Genomic DNA, 14,643 nt, shown 5'->3' with positions numbered 1-14,643 from the left:
CTAAACGTGGTCTTCAATATTTTTTCTGATTTTTTCTTGAGGAGAAAAAAGACACATGAAAATAATTTTTGCATGGTGGGTATTTGGGAGCCTCTTTTTTGCTATTTATAGTCTTTGTTTAATAATGTCTAAACTGAGGATGTAACACAGGTTTAATAAATATTTTTTCACTACAATTTGTTCTTTTCAGCGAACAAATGTATTAAACCTCCACTTGGATCATATTTATATTTTAATATGTTCATAAATATTATCAAAATAGGTTAAATGCATGTTTCCATATACACAACAAATTTAAATTCAAATAAATTTACTAGACAAGAATCACATCCTTATTTAGAACGTTATTATGCAACAACGATAAATACCAAAATTTCGTCCCAAATACCCACCATACAAAAATATTTTCAAATACCCTTTTCTCTTCAAAAAAAAAATCCAAAAAAAAATTTTAAATATCTTATTTGCAAATAAGTTTTGATGCTCTTTCATCTGATTTTGGCATCATGTTATTGTTTTCTTCTCCTTTTAATTGATACTTTAGATGCCAACACTTATATTTTTCAGGTAAGAAATTACTTCACCAAAAACTTGAGTGTTCTATTTATTTATTTATTTATTTGATTGGTGTTTCACGCCGTACTCGAGAATATTTTACTTATACCATGGCGGCCAGCATTATGGTGGGTGGAAAGCGGGCACAGACCCGGGGAAACCCACGACCATCCGCAGGCTACTGGCAGACCTTCCCACATACTTAAGTGTTCTAACGTGCCCAATCAGAATCCAGCAGAATGGGTCACTAGGAAAATGCTAAACTTTAGGTGTAATACAGTAATTAAAAAAACGTAAAACTCTTCCTTTTGCAATTTCAGCTTAAGGCTACTTAATTTGCCTGACTTCCAGATGTAACTAATTTAGGTCATGTACTTATGGCTGCAAGAACAAAGAAACATTATGTGTGAGTCAATTCAGCACAAAATACACGCAGCAATGCGTGGGAAGCTGGGCTACTACATCTACACAGATATGTACATGGGTTAGGGGCATCTGGTTACATGACTCAGTTAATACCGTATTCCACCTAAAATTCCTAAGATTAAAACTGGCTATGTGACTTACTTTGTCTGATTCTGAGTCAGTGAGCTCAGAAAAATCTTAGGTGGAATACGGTATTAACTGAGTCATGTAACCACATGCCCCTAACCGGTGTGCATATCTGTGTGTACATGTAGTATCCCAGCTCCCCCTTCCTTTAAAAGGTTTCTTTTAAACAGATAGGACGATATGGGAAGAATTCACATGTAGGTTACAAACACGTGCACTAATATTTCAAGATGTACAGCAGCTTCATTTGCCATTAACTACGCGCTTCAATGGGCAAACTTTCCAGGTAAATACAGTACTGTACTTCACTCCATGACTTCATTCAACACATGTACACTTGTATGTCTAGACAATGATAATAGGTATGCTCAACTCTTGTTAAATTCTGGGATTGGCCCTCACACTCCGAAAAAAAAAAAGAGGCATACAGTGCATGTCTGTTTGTCTGAAAACTGCCACAGTTGAATAACCAGAACATGATAATTACACTTTTAAAGACAAAGTACGTCGCTATTTGAACATGTGAAGCTCATCATCATATGTCTGTGTCTAACGTATCATCCAGGTATGACCAAAATTAAGAGTAGGATGTCACTACATGTCTTTTGTATCGTTTTAAACTAGTTCCTGTCGTCTAACAAAAAGCGTGTCAGGATAACTGTAAAGATAACATGAGACCGGCAGGAATCCAATTATCTCTGACAAATACATACTGTTCAGCCTAGTTGAACTCAGCCGTTCACATCAGCTATGGTAAATATGATAATAATTTGTACCCAAGTTATAAAACTATTTATTTATTTATTTTTGTGATTGGTGTTTTACGACATACTCAGGAATATTTCACTTATACGACGGCGGCCAGCATTATGGTGGGTGGAAACCGAGCAGAGCTCGGGAGAGACCCACGAGCATCTGCAGGTTGCTGCAGACCTTATCCAGCATGAGCTGGACTTGAACAGTGACCACATTTGTCCGCATTGGTGAGAGGTTCCTGGGTCATTACGCTGCCCTAGCCTACATGAAACTTTCGAGAATTTACCACCATTTACATGTACATGTCCTATAGAATGGTAAGCTTCAAATCTGTATGCGAAGTTTGAGAATAATTCTTGTACAAAACTTCGCAACATTCAAGAATTAGGAAGTGCCTAGCCCTGTAGGGCTGTGATTGCCTATCCTATCACAGCTCTGTCTTGTTCAAAAAGCTTACTTTGAACACCTCTGTACTTCTACTTGATGGCTTCAGTACCCTACTCCTGGGCACCACATAATGTGGTGACTGTCCATAGTCACAGTCATCTCAGCTATCAATTCCAGGTAGGTGTTCCATACCATAAACCCACACACGTATGAAACTAAAGTGGAAACCGGATAAATTCCAACTCCAACCGCCATGTTGTATTTTAAGGGTTTAAATGGGAAGGGGGGGGGGGGGAGAGATATTTGGGAAGTTTACATCATGCAGGCACAGTTAACAAAAGAAGACTTCAGGAGTATATTAACAGGGAAACCCAAGATCCCTGGGACATTCTCTTTCATAAACTTTGGATCTCACGGTGCTAAACTACTGGTATACTACACGCAACAGTACAGAGTAACAGTATTAACTTAATTCCTTAACTTTTTCCCATATGAAAGAGCAACTTTCAGTGCAATTCATGCACATTTTTAATTTATTTATTTATTTGATTGGTGTTTGACGCTGTACTCGAGAATATTCCACCTGTACGATGGCGGTCAGCATTATGATGGGAGGAAACCAGGCACAGCCCGGGGGAAACCCACGACCATCCACAGGTTGCTGGCAAACCTTCCCACTTACAGCCGGAGAGGAAGATAGCATGAGCTGGACTTGAACTCACAGCGACCGCATTGATGAGAAGCTTCTGGGTCATTACGCTGCGCTAGCGCGCTAACCAACTGAGCCACAGGGGCCTCCAATTTGAATCTGATTTTGGAAACAAAACTCCAGTGGTTGGATTGGCCAATTTCAGGGCTTCACAAGATGGGTAAGTTTATAAGTCAACACAGAATAACGCCTTCAGCATATGTTCGAATGAACACCAAGTCAAATTTTCAAAATCTGATCGATAATGCTTCTACGCATGCTCATTGTAGCACATCTGTATCGACTGGGTAATCCTTGCTTCAGTGTGTTGACTTGATGACTGAGATGCAGTGTGCAAACTTTCACAACCATTGGACAAATATCTTGGTAAATGTCCCACACTGTTTTGGGGGGAACTTACTTTTGATGCGCTGTTTAGTTTTCAATGGTCTTTCCATTGTCATATAAATCTGTATATAATACATGTACTTATTTTTACTTATTTTGCTTTCACTTCATGTGAACCATAGAACTTTGGTCTCCCGGAATATACATACAAAGTGCACTGTGCGATCTATGTGGTTAATGATATTTACTTCCCTGACGTTTGCTGTAATAATTAATGCTAATTCTTTAGGACATTGACACTTGAAACTGGTTTTACAACATACACGTAGATCCTTCCCTCTCTGATGCACTAAGACAATTTCTGAACAAATTGAACGGATGTAACAACAAACTGGATTTTTTTTTAATACATATGTGTACATATACACGAGCACTTAGCTAATTAGCTTAATCCACTTAATCCTCACACATATGTACACATACAGAGCTTTCTTTTGTTGACCTACATGATTGGACTTTTCCATTTTTTTTGGGGGGGGGGGGGAGCTTCTTTTTTTCTCTGAAAGTCTAAAGCTGAAAACTTGTAATAATGCGAATACAAAGCATTTCAATTTGTGCACCACTGACTGTTTTATAAGGAAGCAGCTGCCCCACACATGCTAGTAGCATCTCAGGATTTACCACAGTCTCAGAGGTACATGTAACATGTATTACATCTTTTGCTACCCCCACCCCTCCAGCCAGTCCCATCCCAAAATTTAAATGTGAAACTGGCAATTCTGAATATACTGTTTTATGTTACAGTATATGTATAAAATGCTTACTGATTGTTGTTGTTGTTTATTCCTCTGTTTCCTTTGCTACCTGTACATTAAATCTGACCACAGCGCAGTGCTCATTTGTATATATGTACACATTTAGGTATGTATATATATATATGAATGCTTGGGTTTTTACATCGTACTTAGCAATTTTTCAGTCACATGATACTGAGGGATCATCAGGTGTGTGTACACATATGGTGTCTACTTCTGGCAGGGCCCATGTGGCCACAGTGCTAACTCTGTATTATGCTGAACACACAAGACATGATACCCCACCCAGCAACATTATATTGACGTCTGGCAAATAAAGCCTCTCAGTGCTGAGTGATGAAAATTGCCAAGTGTGGTAGCAACCAGGACCGTTTTTAAAGTCTTTGGTTTGATCCCAGGTCTCCTGACTTCAAGGCAGGCACTGTGAGAACCAGATGGCCAATGAGGCAGCCGTGATCATTTGTGGACATCATGACAGCCTAATTTGCTTATGTATTTATATGCAAGTTTTTTTAACTCTCGATATTATACTTCTTTGGATCCTCAGTAATTAATACACCGGGACTGTACAGCAGAAGTTTAATGAATAGACAGTTGTGGAGGATATCAAGGGATATGCATAAATGTCCATACATTTATTCTTCTACTGTTAGATACAGGTTTATTTCCTCCCGCCACCATAATGGTGGCCCACCATTGTATAACTAAAACATTCTTCAGTATGGCGTAAAACACCTATCAAATCAATTAAGGTTTAATGTCGTACTCAAGAATAATTCAACCTACCAGTTTTACCGTTTGATTTAAACAGAGCTTCTCAAGGTGACCTGAATCAAATACCTTTTTTCTACTTGTATTTTGTGTGCAACTGCACTGGTTACACTTTATCCAATATCCCATGTACAGAAGATTACAAATCATTTTCAATCTACATAAACAAAGACCACTTGTTCTCAGCTATATATTGGAATGCTAATATTGTGTGCTTAATACTACAATCCATAAAAATGATCCAGATATTCAAATATGGGTTGGTTGCCATGGCAACCAACAGCGGCATAACAAAGCAAATCTTCATCACAACTGCCAATAACTGGCTGGCTGTTTATACAAAGCTTGCATACAAATAAAAACCAAGAGCAATAGAATGCTGGTTCTTTCATAGCAATGTGGCACATTTTCTATATATACATGTACACTTCCGATCCTGTAGTAGAGACAAAAAGAGGAAAAAATATTATAACTCTAGAAGAAGTTGTTCTGTAGACACCAAAAACTTTACGGACAGACAGACAGCTGGTCGGACAATTGGCATACAAGTTCCACATGTATTATGTAACCTTGAACATGGGGCATATATTTATTTATTTGTTTGGTGTTTTACAAGAATATTTCATATTATGGTGGGAGGAAACCAGGCAAAGCACTTGGAGAAACCCACAACTACATGTATGTGCATGTTGCTGGCAGACCTTCCCTAGTACGGCCGGAGAGGAAGCCCATCTCACAGCAACTGCATTGGTGAGAGGCTCCTGGGTCATTACACTGTGCTAGCGCACTAACCAACTGAGCCATGGAGGCCCTGAAAGGGGGATACAGAAACCCTAAATGTACTAGCACATTGCATGTTTACAAGTACATGTACATACATATTCAATTTCTTTCCCTGACTGAGGTATACTGGGTACATGTGGGTATCTTTTGATAATGCCCTCATGTACATGTACAAGGACTTGTTACTGTTGTTTTTATGAAATGCCTCTGTTCAGAATTCAACCATAATATTTATCAGGTATGTATGAATAGCCATTATCAGTGTTAGTACCCTGACTTCTGGAACATAATCTACCTTCCCTAAAAATTCACTCAAAAAACGAAAAAAAGTAATAAAAAGTATGTATTAAAACTGAGGGTGGGAAGCTGACATGGCAACATGTCAGGAGTCCAAAAAAAAACAAACAATATACATCAACATGAACAACAAAGAAAAATTATGTGGATTTTTAGCATAGTACAGTAAATATAGCCCCTGTGTACTGATGCTTACTGGATTTTATCATGTACAAATACAGTACATGTGTTCACATCAACATACATGCAAACATTGTACATATACGTGTATATCGAGGCCTCTGTGGCTCAGTTGGTTAGCGTGATAGCACAGCGTAATGACCCTGGAGCCTCTCACCAATGCGGTCGCTGTAAGTTCAAGTCCAGCTCTTGCTGGCTTCCTCTCCGGAGATACGTGGGAAGGTCTGCCAGCAACCTGTGGATGGTCATGGGTTTCCCCCGGTTTTGCCCGGTTTCCACCCACCATAATGCTGGCCGCCGTTGTATAAGTGAAATATTCCTGAGTACCGCATAACACACCAATCAAATCAACAAATAAATAAATACATATAAATGTCATACAATGATATACATGTACACTACATACATGCACGTGTTATTTCCCTCAACTTCCTTACAGATAGAAACTGACTGACTGTACATGTAAATTTACATCTATTGCACTTATATTTTTTTTTTATGCACATTCAGTTCCTGTACATGTGTACAAAATGTGATAGAAAAAGATCTCAAGTCGACCTTGATAATGATTAACACAACTACCATACATACACACAAATGTACATGTACTTGAACACGTGTGTATTACAAGTACATAGATATACACAGACATATGCTAAACTCAAAACATGTGCAGTCGGCATGAAATCCCACCCTTCAGGAAACAAGGGCTTATCGGAAATGACAGCACGTCAGCATCTGCTATAGAAAAAACCAGCAGTCAGAGAACCGCAGCCCTAGATCTTTAACCCTACATATTCCATGCAGCTTTATATGAACATCTTGGCAAAACTTCCTGAATGTCCTTTCAACAGATCCACAGATATGGTGGCTCAAAAGACAGTTTGCAAATTACGCAAATTAATGCAATTATAGATTTGAAAATGCACAACTAAGAGACACAATGTTCAATCATCTTACAGTACACGTACAGTGTATATGCAAATCTCTATGAATTACCTGTGAATATAAGTACAGTTGCACACATGTAGTTTCAGAGATACAGCTGTGACATAAAATGCTGATAGTGTATGCAAATCAAGCTGATTAACATGCAAATTAATGCAATTTTGAAAACATTTAGGCATTTTGAAAATTATTTTTTCTTACTTATTCTTACAGGATTCCAAGAACATTCACGAAGATTTGGCATATAGAGTCATTCTTGTCGAAATAACGCCCTGCCATTCAACTTGAACTGGGTCAGTATTACAGGTTAAGAAACTAAAAAGCCCCCAAGGCATACATTGTACTACATGTACCTGTATGATGTATAGAACTCCAAGAACAACTCTGGCTTTGACCACAGCAAACCACAATGAACTGCAACCATACACATCAACAAATACATCTATATAAACGTACCGTGTACACGGCCAACCTAAGTGACTTAAAAATTCTACATGTACATACATGTTATTTATTTATTTATTTGATTGGTGTTTACGCCATACTCAAGAATATTTCACTTATATGGCAGAGGCCAGCATTATGGTGGGAGGAAACCGGGCACAGCTTGGGGGAAACCCACGACCATCTGCAGGTTGCTGGCAGACCTTCCCACGTACGGCCGGAGAGGAAGCCAGCATGAGCTGGGCTTGAACTCACAGCAACCGCATTGGTGAGAGACTCCTGGGTCATTACACTGCACTAGCGCGCTAACCGACTGCGCCACGGAGGCCCCTGTACATACATGTAAATTTTCAGACAACTCAAAAGACCCATCACGCTTTTTGTACACAAACATGTACTAGTTCCTTTGATATTCAAAACTAATAGGTCAACTATTGTAAATCTTATTTGATTTAGTGTTCAAAAAACATAACGTAGAATTTTTCACTTATATTACAATGGTCAGAGTTATCAGTCATGGGTGGAGTAAACTAGAAGTACCACCTTTCGCCGGCTACCTGACAAACCTCTAGAATGCAGAAGCTCACAGCTAAAGCTGAATTTTAACCCAGGCAACAACAATGGTTAAGGGAGGAACCAAGTACTAAGGCTACTAAGGCATGTTAAAAAACGTCATACTAAATAAACTTTAATCAGCACAGCCGAGTTACAAGATGGCCAAGCTGTTCACTATATCAGGTTAATTTATGAACGCTTTTAGAAAAGCTATAAATACATGTACATTGTACATACATGTGAGTGAGAGCTTGGTGTTTAACGTCGTACTTAACAATTTTTCAGCTATATGGCGACGAAGGAATCCTTAGAGTGCATGTACGAGTAATGTGCCTTCTTGTTGCAGGATGGATTTCCTCTTTTATCCAGTGCTGCTTCACTGTGACGCCTTACCGAAGGCAAGTAAGCCGCCCCGCCCGAGCCATTATACTGATACGGATCAACCAGTCATCCCACTATCCCCTTCATGCTGAAAGCCAAGCGAGGAAGTTAGAAATTCCTCTTTTAAGGTCTTAGGTTTGACTCGTCCCAGGATTGACCCTGGATCTACCGCTGCCACTACCAACTGTGCTATACTTTTGTACAACAACTAGTGACAACAACTTTTCATAACTGGTCTCTTAACTGTTCCCAGCCAGGCATGCCAGCCTGAGCCAGGCAGACTTTATCAATCCATAAACAGGACATCACTTCACAATCTGGCCAAACTCCTCACACTATACATTTTTACAGGTACATGTGCATGTGCTAAATTCTGTAGACAGATAAGCAAATGGATGCACATGCCAACCAATCATACTTCCTGTAGGTCTACACAAAACTTAACACAGGATGTTTAATTACTGTTTTTATTAGGATAGTTATCAGTAATATTTCTTTCAATGTATGAAAATTTCACACCTTTGAGCTCGGAACATGCAATACTCGGAAGCCCTACATACAGGTGTATTCTATGATTAACAGGTATTTCTATGACTTGTGATTAACTCAACGTTTCAACCACACTGTCTTTAATTTTTCACCGTTTGTACACATTGAAAATTTCCAGATTTTTCAAGGCTTTTCCCAGCCCAGAATTTAAAGGGTAAATATGCAATAAATAGTCCCCACTTACAAAAGCAATTTACAATGTACATACAACTGATGTAAAACAATCATAATTACACATACTTGGACTTTCAATGTTTCACATACAGTACACATGTACTTGTACACAGGAGTGTATTAAGCAATTTCAAAGACACTGGAAATTCTTTCTCCATACGAATGGAAACCCAGGTTGAGTCTGTCACCTCAACTTCAATATGTTTTCAGGGCCTAATGACAACAAACTCTGACTTTCCTGGCTTTTCAGGGCCTGGAAAAGTTACTTTCAGTTTCCAGGCTTTTCAAGGTTTTCAAAGTTCCATATCACGAATGGTGAATACTGTATGCACATGTGTATAATAATTAAGATCAGATGGTGTTGGCAGGTTTGTCAATACAAATGGAGGAATCCAAACAATGCCAAGGGAAACTAAACAGTGCCAAGGGATACCAACCAGTGTCAAGGGCAAACAACCAGCGTCAAGGGCAAACAACCAGTGTCAAGGGAAACCAACCAGTGTCAAGGGCAAACAACCTGACTCTTCAGTTACCCAGGGCATAATCCACAGATTTTGGGAAGGTGCCTGTGCGCTCAACTGAGAAAATTTTTGAGAAAAAAGGGAATGAAGCATACCAAGGAGCAGGGATTTTTAAGTGCTGTGTACCTTACAGTCAACTGGTACCTAAACCAAGGTCACCTTGAATAAAAATGAATCATCAAGTGAACTTAAATCAAAAACACATAGCTTCACTTCCCATATTAAACTTTACCCCCACAGTTCAAACAATAAAAGTGAGTTGTTCATATCTGCAAAGTCTTTGTTTTGGGAAATCATACCCTTCATGGGACGTTTGGGCTGCAAATTCAGACAAAGACTACTGGAAGTGCGACCAAATATCAGCCTCTTGGGCATATCCTAATTCTTCTAAATTTTGGGACAGACATTACTGGGGCTAATAGCAGAATATTCCATATCTTTCCCAACTTTTTGAAAATGTAGACATGTATGTTGTTCATTTGATGGTTTAACCATGTGAGAGAAAGAGAACTACATATTCCTGCTGATTATGTCCTGGATACCTAAGAATTATAACAAACTTCCTGACTGAAGGCTGCAGGTAAAACTATTCCAATCATGTGACCTCATTGGACAATTTAATATCTTGGTTAGTGGGTCAAACCCGAAGCAGTCTAGACTACAATTATTACAAGGATGTGTACACAAACGTTCCTGTCTGTACACACTTGTGTATTTTGTCCACAAACATGTGTACAATGAGCACAATGTAAGAACAGACTAAACAGACTACATCTGTAATGTGGGTTAATGTCATGTACATGGATGTCACAGTGTGGATGCACTGGTGTCAATCATCACTCTCATCACTTATTTGGTTCAATCGGCTCTTCACTCAGAACGTTTCTCTGATTCTTACTGAGACAAACACGTCTGACAATTTAACTATTGTCTATGTCTTTTCTAGGGCTCTGCTACTCGATTACGAGTGGACAGATATCAGTTATCGCCATTATTCTGCCGTCACTAACTTGGTTCAACTGTCTTCTTAAGGTGTACATTTGTTTCTCTAACTCTCATATTCTGTTTATCAATTGTGCTGATGTCCGTCACCGCTGAAGTTACAATGGATCCAATGTTTTTGTTTTCTTTTCAACACTGACCATCACACTGTCATCACTGTGGTACTTCAACAGCCTCGTCTTATGTTTTTCTGACATTGACCATCAACTATCAATGTTGTCGCCATTGTATTAGACTCACATCAACGTCCTTAATGCTTTAACAATGCAACTGTCGAGTGTATACAGTCTCCTAATTGTCACCGGCATCAATTATCATATTGCTATCACCGGTTCAATGCTGTTCTAAACTACATATACCTGTCACTCAAATACACACATACTATAACAATACTGACCTGATTATAAATATAGCTTTTACATATATATGTATGCATTACTTATACCATAACGCATAAAGGGTATCTTCACCCATACATACTAGCATGCCACTTACACGGATGATAAGATCTCATTTACTGATTTCTTCCCACCATGCCCTCAGCCAGAACTTAAAATACTATTCTTGCTGACCTTAAGAATGGCTGCTTAGCTTGATCGGAGAATTCAACATAAACCCATAAAACGTATAATCTATGTTCAAAGGTGAACTGCAAAGGTCTTTGATCAAAAACACGAAGTTATGTACATAAAATAAATACATGATGCAGCGCTTTTACTTTTTGAGCAGAAATCCGCTGTAGCAAAGTAGTTATGTAGCTACGTTTATGTCAAGCATTAAATGAAGTAAAATAGGAGCTTTGGTGAACGTAGACAGTTAATAGCTTAATTTTCAAAACAAGTAGCAGGCAGCTGGTAAATGCCTTCTAATAACCCTCCTGATGATGATGATTGTGTTACATATTTTTATCATGCTGCCCGTGGACTTATTGTATTATTGTGATAGTGTGTCATCAAAGTAGCCCTGGTTCATTCATCTGCGCACCGATAACGTCACAAAAAAATTATATCTGATTTTCGTTTAACAAGAATAACAGGCACCACCAATAATTAAATTGTGGCATTCTGAATAATCAATGAATTCTACATGAATGTATAATCACAATGAAAACTTCAATCTTATACAACAATAGGAGGAGCCTTCTTGGGGAAAAATTAAAAGCGTTTCAGTGTGACTTATTCACTGACACCTTTGAACATTGATTTATTTATTTATTTTATTTTGATTGGTGTTTTACGCTGTACCCAAGAATATTTTACTTATACGACAGCAGCAAGCATTATGGTGGGAGGAAACCGAGCAGAGCCCGAGGAAACCCACGAGCATCCGCAGGTTGCTGTCAGACCGTCCCACGTACGGCCGGAGAGGAAGTCAGCATGAGCTGGACTTGAACTCACAGCAACCGCATAGGTGACAGGCTCCTGAGTCATTATGCTGCGCTAGCACGCTAACCAACTGAGCGACGGAGGCCCCTGCTTTTAACATGGAATTACCTGTACTCATCCATGCACGTCTGCCAGCAACCTGCGGATGGTCGTGGGTTTCCGCTGGGCTCTGCACGGTTTCCTCCCACCATAATGCTGGCCGCCGTCGTATAAGTGAAATATTCTTGAGTACGGCGTAAAACACCAATCAAATAAATAAATAAATAAATCGTACATGCATACACATGTATGCAGAAAAATGCTGCTGTCTGCAATTACTCTCTTATACATATATGTATATCAGCTACCTGATCTTGACTTCAGTAATGAATTGCTAATTATAAAGCATGGCTTACAGACATGAAAGATGGATTACATGTATTTGTACACAGATTTGAGGTTTAACACCAATCTGTCATGGACAATGCATCTCCTGTTACTGTTCAAAGCTATAAGGTATGCATAAAGGTAATTCCATTATGAAATCCTTTTCCTATTTCAATTTCACATATGTGCGTGTATTACCTTAAATAACCTAAAAAATTTGCCCCTAAAAAGCGCACTTTCATTTATAAGCAAATAAATGTCATTATATATCACTTTTGGTGATGAAATCAACACCTTCCCCAAAGAATCATACTACATGAGTACATGTACATTTACATATTACATATACCTTCCCAACAAACCTCAGAATTCAGCAAAATCTGCAACTCAGTTTTTTATTGCAGGATTTCCCACTTAAAATTCCTGTCCACTGTTTCTCTCATCCATTTTCCTTAAAACATTCTACTTGAACACATACATAATATTTCCTTTGTTCGCAGTTACAATGAAATGTTACAGTTTCCAACACTTTTTCAACCTGGATATGCCTAGTGAAATAATGCAAAAACACCAGTATGGAATCATGACAAAGCCGATGGGAGATGCCATAATGGTGATGTGACGTGAAAGGCTCCATTTCTGTCCTGGACAAGTTATTATTGATTTTTGATATCATATATTTTCCTTGCACATGCATAATTACTGAAGTACATGTAGTTAGGCTTTGTTGTAAATAAAATGTTTAATACATGGCAATCATTGGAAAGGTACAGATAAATGTGAAAAAAAATATATATATATTCATGTATTGTCAAAACTAATTGACCAGTTTCTCAAAAAGTCATGTAAACAAAACACTTCACTGATTAGAAACTTATCAATATCATGCATGGTATTAAAATCCCTGCACAACCAGTGAGCATTAATGTTATGTGAAGTATGTAAGAAAGAGGGTCACACACCGTATAAAAAAAAATATGGGCCAAAACAACTAACAATTTTTTTTTCATACTTAAGATTCCACAGAGTAACAAACTCTGAATCAAGAGACAAAAAACTTAATCTTTCCAAACAATTTGATTCCACCTGAAATACTTTTTTGTGTAGTAATGAGGAACTTTTGTGGAAGAATTTATTTTCCCAGGTACGTAAAATATATAGAGTTACCCCCAAATAACCCAAGGGCAACTAACAATAGTCTATATAGTTCATGTGAGTGTGTACACGTAGTTGCTAAGAATGATGTCAAGCATTAAATTCAGTCGGATCGGCCTTTTAAAGACCAGTCATTGTTTGTGTGAAAATGTTATCTAAGTCGAGAAACTGTATGTTAATCTTAAGAACACAATTCACAATACACACATGTAATGATAACATCTTGTCACAAAATTTTATGATCACACGCTGTACATTTCAAGAGAAGTTATTCTTATCAGGTTTTCAATACTCATACAGTAGTCCACCGCCATCTGTCACACACATTCTCATCCTGCAGCCAGCTCATGTTGAACATGAACAAGGTTAGTTAGTATCTAATTCTGTCTGATAAATCACCATATTCAAACCATATATATATATATATATATATATATATATATATATATATATATACAATAATATGTGCTAATCACAAACAAAGAATACTTATAAATGTACAAAAACAGTCGTATAAGCCTTGGGCAAAGAACAAAAGGATGGGCTGTTGACTACATCGCTGTGAGTGCGACAGTTCTTTCTCCCCTTTATCTTTTGACTATTTACGGCACTACCCTGGGGCAGGGAGTTAGCCCCATACATGTACAGCAGACAGTGCACGCATAAAACACTTGACCTACATAGAAGTGTCAACATCTACGGCGAGTAAATAATGCCAATTTGAAGTTTACAGTAGGGACAAAAGCTAAATTGCATTAGGAATGAAACGTTTTAAGGCCCATATCAGTTAAAGCGGGTTCTTGATTTTCAAAACGCAAATCGCACTCACCCGTTGTTGTTGTCCCATTATTGTTTTCAGGTTGAGATGCCGCTGTTTGACAGTCGTTGGTTCCACTGACAAAAGCCGTCAACAAACAAGCGAAATAGATTTTGATTAGTTTTCCCATTGTTTCGCTGAGCTGTACATAGTCTTGGTCTGAAGATGGAGCTATCCGATGCCTTGGTAACACGGCATGACGTCTTGCTTGGTT

General features: G+C 38.3%; 1 protein-coding gene across 1 annotated transcript in view; it reads right to left on the bottom strand.

Moving 5' to 3' along the window:
* The window catches only part of LOC135480652 (laminin-like protein epi-1), a 29,794-nt gene extending 15,151 nt beyond the window's left edge, over positions 1 to 14,643 (bottom strand). The window contains exon 1 of the mRNA XM_064760548.1: positions 14,442 to 14,643. Within this exon, the coding sequence (XP_064616618.1) occupies positions 14,442 to 14,559 (118 nt within the window). The 5' untranslated portion in view covers positions 14,560 to 14,643. The remainder of the gene's footprint in view (positions 1 to 14,441) is intronic.

This window comes from Liolophura sinensis, chromosome 13 (genome assembly GCF_032854445.1).
Source record: "Liolophura sinensis isolate JHLJ2023 chromosome 13, CUHK_Ljap_v2, whole genome shotgun sequence".
Classification (NCBI taxonomy): Eukaryota; Metazoa; Mollusca; class Polyplacophora; order Chitonida; family Chitonidae; genus Liolophura; species Liolophura sinensis.
The sequence above is the reverse complement of the archived record's forward strand: the minus strand, read 5'-3'. Positions and strand labels throughout refer to the sequence as shown.